The 16,085-nt window shown below is 47.5% G+C and overlaps 7 protein-coding genes across 7 annotated transcripts; 3 read left to right on the top strand and 4 right to left on the bottom strand.

The window, feature by feature from the left end:
- Positions 1–945: 945 nt before the first annotated feature.
- L203_106138 (uncharacterized protein) lies at positions 946–1,716 on the top strand (the record flags this gene model as incomplete). Its single annotated transcript, XM_066215496.1, has 1 exon — positions 946–1,716. The coding sequence occupies one exon, from the start codon at positions 946–948 to the stop codon at positions 1,714–1,716; it is 771 nt and encodes a 256-aa protein (XP_066071593.1).
- A 1,465-nt stretch (positions 1,717–3,181) lies between these two features.
- L203_106137 (uncharacterized protein) lies at positions 3,182–3,553 on the top strand (the record flags this gene model as incomplete). Its single annotated transcript, XM_066215495.1, has 1 exon — positions 3,182–3,553. The coding sequence occupies one exon, from the start codon at positions 3,182–3,184 to the stop codon at positions 3,551–3,553; it is 372 nt and encodes a 123-aa protein (XP_066071592.1).
- Positions 3,554–4,743: 1,190 nt separating this feature from the next.
- L203_106136 (uncharacterized protein) lies at positions 4,744–5,171 on the bottom strand (the record flags this gene model as incomplete). The annotated part of the gene is made up of 2 exons (XM_066215494.1): positions 4,744–5,004; positions 5,073–5,171. 2 exons carry the CDS (start codon positions 5,169–5,171, stop codon positions 4,744–4,746), a joined length of 360 nt encoding a protein of 119 aa, XP_066071591.1.
- A 1,341-nt stretch (positions 5,172–6,512) lies between these two features.
- On the bottom strand, positions 6,513–7,129 carry L203_106135 (uncharacterized protein; the record flags this gene model as incomplete). Its single annotated transcript, XM_066215493.1, has 2 exons — positions 6,513–7,055; positions 7,121–7,129. 2 exons carry the CDS (start codon positions 7,127–7,129, stop codon positions 6,513–6,515), a joined length of 552 nt encoding a protein of 183 aa, XP_066071590.1.
- A 3,065-nt stretch (positions 7,130–10,194) lies between these two features.
- Positions 10,195–12,979, bottom strand: L203_106134 (uncharacterized protein; the record flags this gene model as incomplete). The annotated part of the gene is made up of 3 exons (XM_066215492.1): positions 10,195–10,261; positions 10,311–10,975; positions 11,030–12,979. 3 exons carry the CDS (start codon positions 12,977–12,979, stop codon positions 10,195–10,197), a joined length of 2,682 nt encoding a protein of 893 aa, XP_066071589.1.
- Positions 12,980–13,145: 166 nt separating this feature from the next.
- L203_106133 (uncharacterized protein) lies at positions 13,146–14,544 on the top strand (the record flags this gene model as incomplete). Its single annotated transcript, XM_066215491.1, has 6 exons — positions 13,146–13,310; positions 13,360–13,518; positions 13,568–13,779; positions 13,828–14,203; positions 14,253–14,439; positions 14,483–14,544. 6 exons carry the CDS (start codon positions 13,146–13,148, stop codon positions 14,542–14,544), a joined length of 1,161 nt encoding a protein of 386 aa, XP_066071588.1.
- A 105-nt stretch (positions 14,545–14,649) lies between these two features.
- Positions 14,650–16,053, bottom strand: L203_106132 (uncharacterized protein; the record flags this gene model as incomplete). Its single annotated transcript, XM_066215490.1, has 3 exons — positions 14,650–14,676; positions 14,723–15,861; positions 15,909–16,053. The coding sequence occupies 3 exons, from the start codon at positions 16,051–16,053 to the stop codon at positions 14,650–14,652; spliced, it is 1,311 nt and encodes a 436-aa protein (XP_066071587.1).
- Between the last annotated feature and the right edge of the window lie 32 nt (positions 16,054–16,085).

The raw sequence follows: 16,085 nt of genomic DNA, 5'->3' as shown, positions 1-16,085 counted from the left end.
TTCTGACACTATGTTCATGGCACGCAGGTGATATAGGCGCGCCAAGGCAAGTCGATAGGCACACCAACCTCGGCCACCTCTTCACCTTGGGCTCTGTAAGTGCGTTGGCACTTTAGACCGCCACAGGTAAAGACCGAAGATAAGTCCGGGAACGGGGAACACGTAAAGATAAGGAAATGTATATATAGATGAATCGTAGAATACTTTTACTCAGATACTTCATTTCGATGCATGACCAGTGCTTGTTTTGCGGTATCAACAACTTTAACAATATATATACTATTTTCACATAGTATTTAGCATCGACCACTCAGTGACGCACTCCTGTGCTTACAGGCTCATTCCACTGAAGCCACTTGGTGCGACAGTGCGTTTGTTGCCTCTATATTCTAGATATACGAGATGTAAATAGGGTATAGCTATGGCAATGGATGTTCCAATACAGCAAATCTATCACTGGTGTTGCAGGAAATGAAGTATCTGAGTAAAAGTACTCTACAGTTGATCTATATATATCCATGTCGTTGTGTTCTCCGTTGACGCACTTCCATCTTCGCCACTCCCAGTGTAAAGTGCTGACGCACTTGCATCCACATAAACCGTCATGATGGAACGGGATCAAATTCGTTACTCTCCTACAACGTCATCAAGCGTCTATACCACCTTGTGAATGTAGCAAGCGGTTGTATCTTCTTCAATTTCCAAGCCATCCTCGCTCTCATGGCACTCCATTGTACAGGATGAACGACAAGAAGACATATAGCATGCAATGTAAGACAGGCCTTCCTGGATGTATAAGGCTTCCATTCATCTTCACAACAGTTCTACTCACCTCTGCAGCGCACGCAGTATAAATCACCTCGGCGACAATAACACATCCACAAGACTTTAAACATCTCCTTCACAGTCCACCCTCTTGCCCGGACGCAACAAACCTAGCTGACCATGACGGAGCACGAAACGGTGGAGTGGACACCCACAAACCCAGAGGAAAGCACCTTCCTCAGCAAGACAATCATCACGCATAGAGGAAACAACTCGACGAATCAAGAAGCCGACGCTGCCGCTTTCAAAAGTCTTGGTCGACATCTCAATCTGGAGAACGAAGTCACCCCTAATGTGCCGACCTGCACCGTCCATATACTAGACTCGCCATCCCCTTTTGACCCGCAGGGCGGCAACGATATACGAGCCACATCCAGGCTGTACGCTGTTGACAAACCCATTGGATGGCATGACCCAGCCTGTACAGACTGGGACTGTCCCGGTACCCTCCTCCCTATACCAGCGGAAGAGTTTTCACCCACACACACCTCCTGTGTCCTCTTCAATCCCTCGCGACATGATTACGTCGACCCCGACGTATCGTCATTTCCCGAGGCATTCGATACGTTCATCCAACAACATCCTCATCGAGGGACAGAGGCAGAGCTTCCATCCGATGTCGAGTGGAGCACTGCCAATGTGGGCTACACCATTGCAAGAGTCCAGTACGGCCGTCCCAATCAACCCTACGGCACCCTCGCATCCAGCTCCGTCACACGGTTCCACCATCCCAAGTGCCAATCCACAGTCTGTCCCGGATCTGCCGACGAGACAGCAGCGAAAAAGTATTCCCGTCTGCCACAGGGTACACAAAAGTGCCGACCCGACTTGTCTTTCAACTTTCGACTTGCCGATGGAACGTTGCCGGGTCAGCGTCAGGATGAGAGATGAGATGGTGCATGTGGAAATGGCGTAGATGCGTGACGGCAACAATGGAGATACAAGGACGGTTGATAGATCCACAGAATGAATCGAATAATCTTCTAGGCCAGCGATACATTCCTCATCCAGCCGGTCAGAATGTATAGTGGTGTACCGGCCACTGGTTTGTACGTTAGCACTCTATGTGGGAAAGAACAAGCCAGGCGGAAATCTTTTTACTTGTATATGTACAATTACAAACGGTCCGTCTAAACGTCAATAGGTATCACAATAGATAACTAGAATGGTAGATGGATGTTTAGACTAAATCACGTGACCCAAGAACTGTTGGATCGTTGATTCCGACGCAATCTATCTAAAAGCATCTGGTGTGCCACACTGCGTTTTGTTGTTGATAACTATGTGAATAGTTATATGAACGGCGTCCTGATACAGCAAATCCAGCACTGGTGTTGCATGAAACGAAGCATCCAAGGTAAGAGTATTCTACAATTGATCTATATATACCCATGTCGTTGTGTTCTCCGTTAACGCACTTCCGTCTTCACCACTCGCAGTGGTAAGTGCTGACGCACTTACACTAATCCCGGTCTCCCACACATATCCCAAGGCCAGACAGCACTACACCACTCTCTCATCGTTCACTCCCACCGCCTCTCCAACATCCTGTCACCATCCTTTCTCATTACGAAGCATGCTGCCAGCCAGCTTTGCTCAAGGGAGAATCCTTGTCGGACTTTTACCAACCAAACGATAGACAATCAAGTGCGCTGCCGGCAACCCAGCCCCATCGGGTGAGTTGTATATAACAAAGGGCCAACACCATCCTCTCCCACCGAGTAGCAACCATCCAGCCGACGACGAGAAACAGAACCAGATGGAGTTATCCCACCCAGGGTCTGGCGCCTCAGACAGCACCTCTCAGCCTCCCAAGTCTGTTATACGTGGCTGTATAGCAGGGGTACTAAGCGGAAGTAATCCTCCACTTCCAGGCGAAACATACAAACGTCCAACATTAACATGCCGACCCCTTGCGTTTTGTCCAGGATGCGGTTATGAATTCGCCAATGGCTGTAACTGTTCACAGGGTCCGAACCATTTATCGAGACTGGCGACGGTTATAAAAAAATATAGATTATTGCGCGAGGTAATCGGTGATTATACAACAGCGACTACAAAAGCAATGGACCGCTACAATCGCAATCCAACAGCTGATAATTATGTCAGGACACATGAACAATTCAAAAAGTCAGCTCGTGAAGTGGCCAACAGAATGGCTGAGAAAGTCAACAGCAACACCGATTTCAGCAACACCGATTTCAATTTGTCGCCTGTCGACCAAAAACTGTTATTTCTACTCGTAAAGAATATCCAAGAGCTTAGCCCAGCGAGGAGTCGTGCCACGCAGCAAGGATCATTGGGGAGTATGGGATACCCAACTGACCACCCAAGGGCTCCTAACGCAGCAACCTAAATGTCCACTGTACCGGGCACGTCTATGTCCTATCCAGCAATGGGTGTGAATGATCCGACATATCCCTGGTCTGGAATAGCCCAGCAGCAAGGTGATCAATGGATGCTGGGGCGTTATGACTCAGGACCCTCTTTCGGTTTGTCAATGACAGGTGGAACAACGTATCCATCGCTTGCACAATCGCCTTTACCTTTTAGTCAGCTCTCATACATCGACCCAGGGCACCAACGGTCACAGTTCTATGGAGAGCAAAGCAGCAGTCAACAGTTGATACAACCCAACGCCGCATATGACTTTGATGGGGACCCAACTGGTGAGGAGCAAGCTATCCAGGCAACTTTAGATGGGAGCTCCGACCTTTGGCCATATTAAAAAGGGTGTTGACCGACACTGCCACGGTTTTCCGTTCTATTTGTTTTCTGCGTTTGTCACGATAAGCGATACCGGTGGCTCTCTTTGGTGTTTGGGACAGAGAAAGGTGAGGAGGGTTGAGAGGGTGGTAGATGGGGAGTGTGGCAGGGTCGAACGAACCGGGAAGGGAGGGATATGGACGATGGGATGATGGCAGGGAACGGCCAGCCAAGCTGAAGATGATATGTGTAGTGGGACAAGTGATACAGCTGAAGCAAAGTGGTGACAGAGATGAGCAGAAGCTGAGGAGTTATAACCGAGGACACTCCGTCTGTACATCCGTACAGAATCCATCTTGATACCATCGCAGTCTATTCTACATATGTATTCAAACTTAACTCAACGTGTTCTTGGGACTCGTTGACCAGGCCTATTCCCGACACTGGGTTCTTTCAGGACTTGGATGGGTTCTTGGGCTTTTACGGATGGCCTTGGGACGAGAGTAACTTGGCAAGACGTGTCTAGCTAGGATATACGAAGACAGCGATCAGATCCATCCTCTCGGACCCAACAAGTCCTTCCTTCTATTTTGCATTCCACCGCCGTCACCCAACGACACCCCTTCCAACTCAACCCCAGCATCCTCTGCTCGACTCTTTCCCTCTCCATCCTCCTGACCGGTCGCTCTGGGACTCACATGGTACAGTCCAGCTACCAGGAGAGGAAGCCTCGCTGCGATAACCACCCAACGGTGTGCTCATGGACGATACCCACGATAGACGATACAACACAACCCACTGAACCATCTCACCTTGGATACATACCATTAACAGCCAGCCATAGAACCGCATCCCAACGCCCATAGACGCCAACACTACCTGCCGAGTATCCACCACAGTCCCAAGGTCTGTCCAGTATGAAACACCCATTCAACATGTTCAAGAGAACAGATCATAACAAGGCTGGCCTGGATGAGATATTCTCCTGTTCTTTCCGTGTAAATGACCCCGGAGGATGGTCCTGGTCCAGACGAACGTCGTATACACCTCACTATGCATATTTCATTTTTGAGCTACCCGTACATATCCGTCACTACCAGGGTCTGGTCCATCTCCAAAAGTTGTACCATTGTCTCCAATGTCTCCATCATATCTGCTTCAACCAGGCTCACCTGGCCCCAGTGGTGACGAACCTGAGGCCATATACGTATCTTACTCTTGATGAGTGGTGTTATGTGTGCTTTGCTCCAAACCTTTAGATGGTGCTGCAGATGGGTTGTTAAGCGACTTTCTGGATTGTATGTTTTGTAAATCGTCTCCTAACTCTTGGACGCTCGAGTCCAATTTGTCTAGTTCCTTGTTCATCCTGTTGAGTCGCTTCATGATAGCCGACTTTTCCTCATCCGTTAGAGCTCGGCTTGGGGTATTCGCATACACATAATCACCTTGGGATTGTGGATACTGATTAGTCATCTTTTGGGAAGCGGCATGAAGACGAGTGTGAGCTATCTCGTCTGGCTGTATGGACACTATGTACTCACCACGTATGCGTTTTCAAAAGTAGATCCACCTAGGTTATATGTGCCGCTTGCAGGTGAACGCGGATCGATTAAGGATGGATCTATTAAGGATGGATCCATAAGTAGTCCTCTATTATGTCCGGACAAGTAAAAAGGATCGGAACGCTTGGAACTCCTGGACATCCTAGAGTCGTCACGATTAGACATTGTAGTGGATGAGTCAAATACTCTAGATAGTAGATGGAGAATGTCAATCTTCAAAGCTGCCAGGTGGAATGCCACTGGGATACGGATGAGAACAGGCAACGCAGGTCAAGATGTGGTGGGCCGGCATGTCTTGCCAGTGGTGGTTTATATACACCTCGGGCCGAGTCGATGGAGCTGGACACACGTCCTGGGTCGTAAAGGAGAAGGCCATCTCCGACGCAGCGTCGGCACTGGTCGTCAGCCGCGGACATTTGTCTGTCTTTGATTTCTCTTTTGTGAGTGGGTCATCCCACGACACCGCCGCTTCTCACCCCGACAACCACCCGGCGGCATGCTGCCAGCGGCCAGTCGTGCACACCTGTCGAGTCGCGCCGGGACCGTGTCGGGTCGTGTCGGGGTCATGGCAGGTGAAGGGTAGTAGAACAAAGGATACGGTGGATTGTCATGAATGATTGGAATAATTAAAATGCACGCCGTGTATGGATAGGCCACCATGCAGTCGGAGTTGCATTATTATGGTTTGCCTCTATCCCAACGTTATGACAGAATATAGACAAACGATAGGAATGCAACTGGGATTGCAAGATGGCGACCGTTTGGTTCGAGCGTGGATGTGTATGGCCAATAGTATTCATGACTGACGGACTCGCCGTCGATACATCCCAGAGGATGGACAGGATAACCGTCTCTGTCTGTTCTAGCTAGACACGTCTTGCCGAGTGACTCTCGTCCAAGGTCGCGAGTGACAGCCCACGAACCCATCCACGTCCTGACAAAGCCTCGCTGCGATAGCCGTCCCATGGAGATACCCACGATGGACGATACAACACAACCCACTGCACCATCTCATCTTGGATAGACAACGCCAACAGCCTGTTAAGATACGTTATTTAACGTCCTGCGCAATGGTTAATTAACCTCGTTTACGGTGTATCTAGTTGAACTAATCATATATATACTCCCACTTAAGATAGAAATGCATCTCGCTTGTACTCTTCATTCTGCATGTTCAACACCGCCAGCCTATAGCAACCGCATCCATACGCCATAGACACTACCTATCCAGTGTCTACCACCGTCTGCCCAGTACAGAACGGTCGTCCCACGTGTATCCGTAAAGCATCCATATCGAGCAAGTACGACACTGTTTTACGCTGCCTCTCTGCCCAATCCTCCTCTACACGCGTTGTTCTGAGCCAGCCATGTGCCCGATCCGAAGCACCTTGGCGGGCACGGCGTATCCGCTCGCCCTCTTTATCTTCCAGGATGGCCTGGGTTGTGGGACGTTGCTGGGTTGCCTCGGCTAGATTGACCGTAGAGTTCCTCCCATTCCCGCCATTGCTGTGGACTCATGGTTGTTCCACCAAGCCCTTGTGTCTGCTGGACTGTGCCCACAGACGCACTTGCGCCTGAAGAGGCGGCGTGTGGACGACTTGCGGGGTGTGAATTACCTGTGTTTGCATGCCGAACAGCAGACGGCATTGTGGTTTGCTCTCCAGACCCGGTAACTGTTTCTGGGATTGGGCCGTAGCAAGAATAGTAAGTGTCTAACATATTCTTTTGTGCAGCGATAGTTTCATCTCGGTTCCTTAAATTCGCCAATAGCATAGTGGTCACTTCATTTTGTTCTAAAAGACAGCGTTTCGCATTATTACGTTCTTGGGTGAGGCCCGCGATTTTTAATCGTAACCCTGCCACCATTGCATCATAATCGGATTTTGATACATAGAATTGTTCAGATCCATCGGGGCGAGTGTGCGGATTGCTAGGAGGCTGGTACCAGCCAGTCGTATCTTCCTGGAGAAGTTCATGAACAACACGTCTGAGCTATCCGGAGCTGGCGGCATAGACAATGTACTCACGGGTTCCATGGAAGCCAAGTATTCTTCAAAGGTGATTTGACTTGGCAGCTGCGAAGCGGCTGGGTTGCCAAATGGTTCGGCCGTGTCATGGTCAGTGTTTGAATCGTCTGTAGGATTTAGGTCCGTTGGGTAATGATGTTCCATTGGAGATGGTGGGATGGAAGGTGCACTGTGGGGAATGTATGTGGAATGGTAGTGTTGGAAGCGGTGGGATACAGCGCAGATAAATATTGGCCAGCATGCCGTGTCGGCACTGGCTTATCTAGACGTTGGGCCGCATGGATGGAGCATGAACGAAGTCATGGGTGATAAAGGAGAGGTGTCTCCGACATAACCTCAGTATTCGCAGCCAGCAGCGGAGGTTGCTTATGCGTGGTGACTCTTTTGTGGGTGGTTACCCAGCTACACACTGTGGATGGGTTCGTGGGTTGACTCGAGGATGGATGAGAGTAGATGGTGAGGAGTGTGTGGCTGGATAGACAAAGACAGTGTTTGGATACATTCACTAGGGATCTATCAACGGCGAGTCCTGTATATCTTTACGCTGCTACTATCGTCCATCCACTGTGCCATGCCTCTGCATACACAACATCCTGTACTCTCTAGGCGTTATACGACCCATCATGCCGACACGATCGTGGCGATCCATTTGAGTGGGAGGATGTGTCGCCAGATGGATTCCAACGCAGCAGCGCAAACGGTGACCGTCACGGACACGTCTGTGTTTTATCCAGCAACGGGTGCAGATGGTCAGATGCTTTCCGAGTCTGGCGTAGTCCAGCAGCAGGGTGGAGTCAGGACCATGTGCAAGGTGTGGATAGAAGCAGACAGGATACTGTGTATGCAGACGAATGGTACAGTGGGTTGAACGGGAACGTGGCTGGAGGATGCAAAGCAGAGGAGATATAAGGAGGGATTGCGGTGGGTAGCTCGTTGGGAATGAAGCTGGTAGCTGTCAGAGTCTATCCCAGGTGGATACTCGCAGACGATTCACTCCCAGACCAAGACAAGAATAACCAAACGCCTGACAAAAGATCCATTCCTACTATTCCTTGCGACGAGACAGTTTATGTTAGAGTCTACAGTTGTAACTCGATCAGCATCTCGAAAGCAACCAACACAAACCACCCAGCCATCTGAAACACAAACCAACATGTCTTCAACTCCTCCAGCCAAGTCGGCAAAACACCGTCGAGCTCTTACGAGCCGAGATCGAAGCTCTCCGAGCTGAGCTCAGAGACCAGACACCATCGTCCGGCCTAACCCATCCTAGTCGTCCTCCATCCCCAGAAACTCCAGAAGAGCCAAGCCATATGTCCCATAAACACATAAAAATCAACATGCCTGTGTTGAAAATGCAGAAAGAAGAGTACAAGAGAGATGCATTCTTATCTTAAGTGGGAGTATATATATGATTAGTTCAACTATACACACTGTAAACGAGCTTAATTAACCATTGCGTAGGACCGTTAAATAACGTATTTTCAACAGCCTGAAGAATCCACAGGCCATGCAGACACTGTCCCAACGTTCTTAACGCTGGTACACATGTATACAGACCTGCAAACCCGCACATGCGTGCATGACAGCGAGGAAATTCTCTTCGCTGGCTCACTCTTCCGTGGCCACACGGCAAAGTGGTGGGCCGCCATGTATGGTATACACCCGCGACCAGCCTGGTTCCAAAGCTTGCTCTTGTTGGAGAGAGAAGTAGAAAGAATATTTGGACGACAGGATCGTCGATTTGAAGCGGCCAAACAGATGAAGAAGCTCACCCAGAACAAATCTGCTGCAGAATACTGCAGCAAGTTCCTGCAATACCAGTGTCATGAATATTACCAATAATTAATACCCACGCTCTGTACCAAAAGGTCACAATAATGCAATCTACGTTGCATTATTACTTATTGGCTATATTCCATGGATTAATTCCAAGGTTCTGACAACCAGGTAGTAGCTGGATTGAGAGACATCGGCGACATCATGGCATTGGAGGAAGATTTGAAACATCGAGTACTGGATGCGTTGGTCGCTCAGCCGAACGAACCCTCCAGCCTCACTGACCTGGCCGATCTAGCCATTCAGTTGGACCAACCGCTTTACGAGCTCAGACAAAACATACAAACCAAGAGGAAAGGGAACGACGCAGGGAGAACAACCTGCGCCTCTGTTGTGGAGAGGCAGGACACCAGCGTTACGAGTGTCCAAAGAAACCAAACTCACTGAGAGTCCAAAGTCAAAAAACGATCCGTCGCGAGTATAGTCAGAACTCACTCCAGTGCAAGTATCCACGACGATCCTCTCTCTGTAGTACCAGTGCCAATAACCGAAAACCTGATCAGTCTGCCCGCGCGTTCTCTTGGGTGTACCATTCTTTCGCAGGCACAACCCCGTCCTCGATGACAACCACCAGGTAGTTGTCAGAAACACAGCAAGCAAGGATGGAGTCGGTTGTGTGTTGGGTTGTCTACACTGTCGAGGAGAAGATGTATATAAGGATAGACAACGCAGAGAATGAATCTAGCTTTCTGTCTCTATTTATCATAACCTAACTACTAAGTAGTATTGAGTCCCAAGGGCATCAGCACCGTAACCACCCGAGTGACCCAGTCTTGACACCTGGCTGAAGGACGTAGAGCAAACAAGATATAAGGAAGGGATTGTGGTTCATAGTTCCTTGGGAATGCATCTTGATAACTGTCTTTGTCTATTCCAGACAGATACTCCTAGATACTCCACTCGTCCCAAGCGCTCCCACACCAAGCCCAACAATAATCAAACGCCTGACACGCAGATGGAAGACAATTATATACAAGACATCATTCTCGATAAAAAAAATGTCTTTTCACACCCTCTTTCGGCGGCTTTTGAGTCCATATCTAAATCATAAAACGATATTGCGATTGCTTTCGTCTCATTCTGTCGTCAGTAGCTATGTCTTCTCTATCCTTGGCTCAAAATTGAACTATGTTTGCAAATTTTTCGCCATTCCAGTCAACTACTCTCAAGAATAGGCAAAAACACTCGCATAGGCATGATCTTCATGAGATATGAGAAAATGTAATTGCCAACGTTCAATCAGACTTTTTCAGCTCTTCCATCAATTCCCGTAATCGATCCCAGTCTTTTTCTCCCTCAAATCTATTCTCTCTTAGCATTGACTCGTACTGTGTAGCTGCCGTAAACTCACGATTCTCTCGTTCTTCCCATAAATGTCCTTACAAGACCTTTAGCCTGAAACTTCCAGTCACCTTTTTTCTTGCCGTCCTCTTTCTCTTGGGCTGCTTTAGCTTTGGGCCCTAAAACACTCAACACCGCCACAAGATCTTCCAACTCTTCTAATGCCTCTCTCCATACCCCTACGTCTCGCTCCACGCTCTCGTCCTGGACGGGACCACAGCGCCACGCTCGAAGATAATCGTCTATAGCGCCCTGCCAATCTTCCTTCCATCGCAACAATCGAGCGTGAGATCGCCAAATACGAGGTGAGTCAGAGATACGTGGAAAGATGACCATATCAAAGAGACGCTCAACAATCGGTAAGAGACCAAACCCCTCGTTGGAGGTCTTTGGAAAAACCTTTTGTGTTTCATCCTTGCTCAACGCAAAGTCGTCTCGGGTGACACTGTCAACCAGTTTATCAAGGACATCAAAGTCAACCGCAACAAGCTTGTGGGAGCCAAGTTCCTCGACCACCCGCGTCATAGCTCGAGCCGATTCAGAGAGTTCACCAACATCAATAGCAACAATCATATAATTTTGCCACATTCGCCAATTTTTGTAAGCAAATCGAAGACCTTGACGAAGAGCTCGGAATGCGAGAAGCTTGTTCTCAAAAGAAACTGGAGGTGGTGGCTGCGTGGGTTGCCAGATGTGTCAAAAGTGGCCAAGCAGTAATGAGAAACTCACTTGATCCTTTGGAAGCCCTTCTTCCCCCAACCGCAAATAAACCGCCGCTAGATTGTTCCAACCTTCTGCATCATCCTCATCCACACTCACCTGTTTCTGAAACGCATCCCTCGCTTCTTTCCATCTTTCCAACTTCACAAATGCCACTCCTAGAGTAAACCATACTCGGCCGTAGAGTGGGTTGATTTGTAATGCAGCTTGAAAACATGATATGGCCTCTTCGTAGTCTTGTGTACCCATGTATAAGGATGCTAAAGATCGCATAGCCCGAGAAGAGGTCTGCCCTGAAATCTTCCACGCTCTATTGTAGCAGTCGATGGCTGCAGCCCTCGCCGACGTTGGATCGTGGCTGGCAGATTGTGCTCCAAGGACAAGGTCGCCCAACAGACACGTTAATTTACCTTCACGCGCCGCTGTGAGTTTCGACTTGCGAGGTTCGCTCAGGCTAGCTCGACCCAAGGTTGGCACAAGTTCAGACTCGACCTTCTTGCCAGCTAGCAGATCTTTGACAATACACTCGGCCTCCTCTTCCCGATCCATCTTTTGTAGACACAAGACGGCATCTTCCCACATCTCCAACTTGGTAAATATTTCCAAAGAGCTTCGGATAACCCCAATCGTCATGAATCTCTTTGCCAACTCTTTTTCCATCTCCCATTTAGAAGGTAATGGTAACTGATGAAAATACTTCAATCTTTCTTTAGGCTCAGAGTCGCTGGTAGGCATTTGCTCGATGAGAGCTTGAAGTTGGAGACATGACCGCTCAACGGTTCGAGAACGAGATGATTCGAGTCGGGAACGTAAAAGAAGAGCCGTAGTGTGTACAGACCAATTTCTTGGGTGTTGAATGACGCGAGTAAGGAAAGGCATCATTTGCTGTGCAGTCAAACCCGACGAAGGCGAGTCGTTGGATTGAGATAGACAAAAAGATAGGAGAAGAGATTGGTCCAGAGGATGAAGTGGCGGTTGATTGGCAGGATCAAGATAAGCCAGGCGACAAGTTGAGGTATTATCGCTTGTGACTTTTGTAAATGCTGTCTCTTCCAATAAGGTATCGTCGTTGAGCGGTAGTGTATCTGGCAGTATATTTTCTTCTTTCTTTCCGTCACTTTCCCAGTTTTCAGCGTTATCTCCCTCCTCCCTTTGTCGAGACTCGGCCAGAAGCACCAACTGACTGTACGCAGTAATTTGGTACTTTGTCTTCTTTCCCAATGCACCAGTCAACTCAAACTCAAGTCCGCTGTGTTTTGCAGCCGCCAAGAACTCCTGATTAGCTATTTTGTCCGTACCAAGCGAGTAGTGTAACAGGCCTAGCTCAAGATGTATTTGGGCAATGAGGTCTTGATCTGTTTGGACAAAAGGGTGTTGCAAAAGCGTTTTGATAGACTCGAGTAGGGCTTGAGGTTGGGACACAGGCTCGTCAAGAAGAGAAAGATGAATCAGATGAAGCCGGAGATGCCAGAGAGGTAACGTCGGCAATTGATCATTGCTTAAAGAGAGTAAAAGTCTCTTAGCAAGAAGGAAGAGGATTGGGTGTTGTGATAGATGATATGCTGGTTCTCCTTGCAAAGTTAGATATGGAAGAGCGGCATTATCAAGGTCTTGTATAGAGGTTGAAGGAGCATTCAACGCCTCAAGAAGGCTGAATGAGAGTTCTGGTCCTGTCCAGTTAACCTGGACGAATGAGTGGAGCAAGGCGATGGCAACAATGAGCTTTGTAGACGGGTCTATAGAGGTATGGAGTTTCGGGTGCGTTGCAGATATATCCAAGCCGTCCCATAGATGGGGTGTTGTTGATAATGCGACTTTTGTTTCAGGAGATGACAAGACAAACTCAAAGTCGGCGTTGGCAAGAGCAATAGCAAGCTCTCTATTTCTTGCTGAGTCAGACAAGAAGTACTTAGAAACGGATTTTCTCTTGAGAATATCCCATTCTATACTGTTGTTCATGGTCAAGATGAGCTGCAAAAGAAAAGTTCAGCTGAGGATATAAGAAATTTCAAGTAACACTTTTTGAAATTCAAGTGGAGGTTTTTTTACGTAAGCCTCCACTTGCCATACAAGAAGTTGACGCATTTTAGAAATACTTTAAACAATTGCCTTTTGGCTCAAGATAATGACCACAATAGAAGATGAATTGACGAAAATCAAGCTTGAAGAAGGAGGAAATAATGATGGTTTTCATAGCTCAGACAGCGAAGATGGCGGGGGGGAAGCTGCACTAAATACAGTGAGCAGTTCCAAGAAAAAGAAAAAGAAGAAAAAGAAAGGAAAGGGCAAGGTAAGTCTAACTATTTCATCATATCATTATTACGATTGATAATTATCAGTCTAAAGCAGGGAAACCGGCTTCTTTGTTAGGTCGTATTCCTGAAGAAGAACCTGCGCCAAAGCCGGAAACCCAAGAAGAGACGGCAAAATGGCATAAAGAGTTGAAAAAGGGCACCCGAACATACGATTTGTCTCGATGGTATATTCTTGATGATCGAGCATGTAGCATCACGTTGTCAGCCGTGGGATGTTGCTGATGTTTTGCAGACTCTCCCAGTTTTGAATACATTTCTAACGCCTTCTTGTAAGAATTTTGCTCTATTCACTCCTCGCTTGAAATTACGACAAGTCGAAATTGGAGATACTACTGGCATCAGGAAAATAAAATTGGAACCTTCTGTTCAAAAGACCCAACTGTATGGATCTCCTTCTATGAGCGAGATAAGAGAATTCTTTCAAAACCGATATGTTCGTTCCAGGTGAATATCCTTGTCCCTGCCAGTCGTCTCTGCTAATGGACTCTGTAGTATGCCTCGAATCTCCACAGCTTCTGGAAAAAGCTACAGAGAGGAATACGTTTTCGCTATAACAGTCCTCGAGCCTTCTTCATTGGTTGTAAAACCTCCAGAAAACATCCGTATCTCAAATCGGATTACCAACGCCGAAGGCTATATCGGCAACATTGCTTTATCTCTTTCATTATCGTCCTTTACACCTTCTTTGTTACCAAAAAAAGGACAACGGTACACTTTGCCCTCTTTTGAGCAGCTGAAGAAAGCGGGACTGACTGGCAAGATGTTTTATGAGATTCATCCTCAACTTTGGGGTCAAGGTATCATGAGTGAGGCTTTTGTGGAAGTGTTGAGGTTTGCGATGGAAGAGGTCGGATGCACTCTTGTACAGGTAAATTTTTTGAGCCTTGAAACGTCTCATTCAACTAATGAGCTTATAGTCGGTCCCAACTACAAACAATGATGCCTCTATACGGTTATGCATAAAAAACGGGATGCATTTTGTTGAAAAGCGGGACAACGACCAAGGAAAACCTCAGCTTATCCATGAAATTTCTTCACAAGAGTGGTGGGAGTATAACAGACCAGGCAAAGGAATTACAGATAGATGGGGAGGGAAAGAAGTCTGTCGGTGGTGTCTCAACTTCAGATTAGCTCCACCTACAATCAGATGTGATCATTGTGATTGGGCCAGGTATTGCTCGAGAGAGTGTCAGAAAGCAGATTGGGTGAGGACTGGTGGTCATCAACAAGAATGTGATCTCAATTGAACAGTCAACAAAGTGGAAAAAAAGAAATTGACGTTGGCATCTTATATACTCTACCAATGTAATCTTCTTACTGGATTGTAGCAACAATTTCTTTCTGCAACGAATGCTTAGCTTTATTTGGAAAGAGCAGAATGGCATACCATGAGGGGGGCAATCTGTTTTCTTGTAGACCTGGTATTGCCCTGTACCCAAATTTTAACCCATTTGCCCTTCGTGTTCTCCTTTCTCACTGTCCCTTCTTTCTTCCATCTCTTTAGGGATAAAATGTCTCCTGACCCTTCAAGGCCCTGCACAAGTCTATCAAATACTCTCTCGGCTTCGTCATCGTCTTTAATCACTCCCCCAGAACGGACTACCACTGCCAATTGACGTTTGTGTTTTCCCTTTTTCTCAGATTTGAATGTTGTTAGGATTCCCTCAATATCAAGTGTTCTCTCGGTCATATACTCGTCAATGCCTTGCATCAAGCTATTCCATCCTTGCGGTGTTCTTTCGATCCAAGGTTTCAAGCTTAATGGCACAGTGGAAAGGCCTACCTTGAGGGTAGGAAATGCAGCTGCCTGTGTGGGCCACATGTATTCCTTGTAGTCTCGCATGGCTAATTCATATGTCGAGAGATTAGAGATGTTGCTTTTTGTTTCAAGTAGGATGGATGCAAGCTGAGTTAGAGGGCTAGGGACAGAAAATCCATCAGGGGATGACAAGAATGATACATCATTCCGAGGTTGAGGAAGAGTGGAAATACGATATAAAAATTCTGCAGAGTCATAGTCTATAGGTGTAGCCTTTCCTTGAGGTTTCAGCCCTGCAGTGTCGACGAGAATGGCGGATAACAGAACAGTGGCAAGCTCTGCTGGGATGGGAGCTTCATGTTGTAGAGAAGCCTCCCATTGAGGTTTAAAATGCTGTGTCACTAAAGAAGCGCAACTGCCGACAGGAACAGTGATATTTCGGATGGCAGCATCTGTATGCAAACCTTCATCTTCATGATGATCGATGACCACTTCGACATGGCCTGCGCCAAATTCGGGCAAAAGACGGTTATGATCCACCAAAGCAAATTTGGCACCTTGTTTTGAAAGATCAGAAGAAAGCATGGGTAGCTCAGAAGCATGTAAAAGGGAAGTAAGAGGTATGAATGTCTTTTGCAGTACGAGGAGGTTTTCAGGACGGAGCGTCATGTATTTGGGCGGAGTAAGGACAAGGGGCACAACCCGAGAAGCATTGAGCGTTGCAGAGAGCTGAGAAAAGGCGATAGAAGATGCAAGAGAGTCCAGATCTACATGATAAGCTGCTTTGCAAAAGGAATGCTTAGCTTTGGCTCACCTCCTGCTTCGTTTCCCATCACTACAATCCATCCCTTGCCTTTCCCATCTTTCAAGTCTTGCAAGAATGAATTCTTTTGGCTAGACAAAAACCCAGCTAGTCTGCCCTCTCCATTACCTTCTGATATTACTCCGGCTTTGCTCATTATAATTCCTGATGAGTTGATGGGCCTAATGG

Source organism: Cryptococcus depauperatus, chromosome 8 (assembly GCF_001720195.1).
Source record: "Cryptococcus depauperatus CBS 7841 chromosome 8, complete sequence".
Lineage (NCBI taxonomy): Eukaryota > Fungi > Basidiomycota > Tremellomycetes > Tremellales > Cryptococcaceae > Cryptococcus > Cryptococcus depauperatus.
The sequence above is the reverse complement of the archived record's forward strand: the minus strand, read 5'-3'. Positions and strand labels throughout refer to the sequence as shown.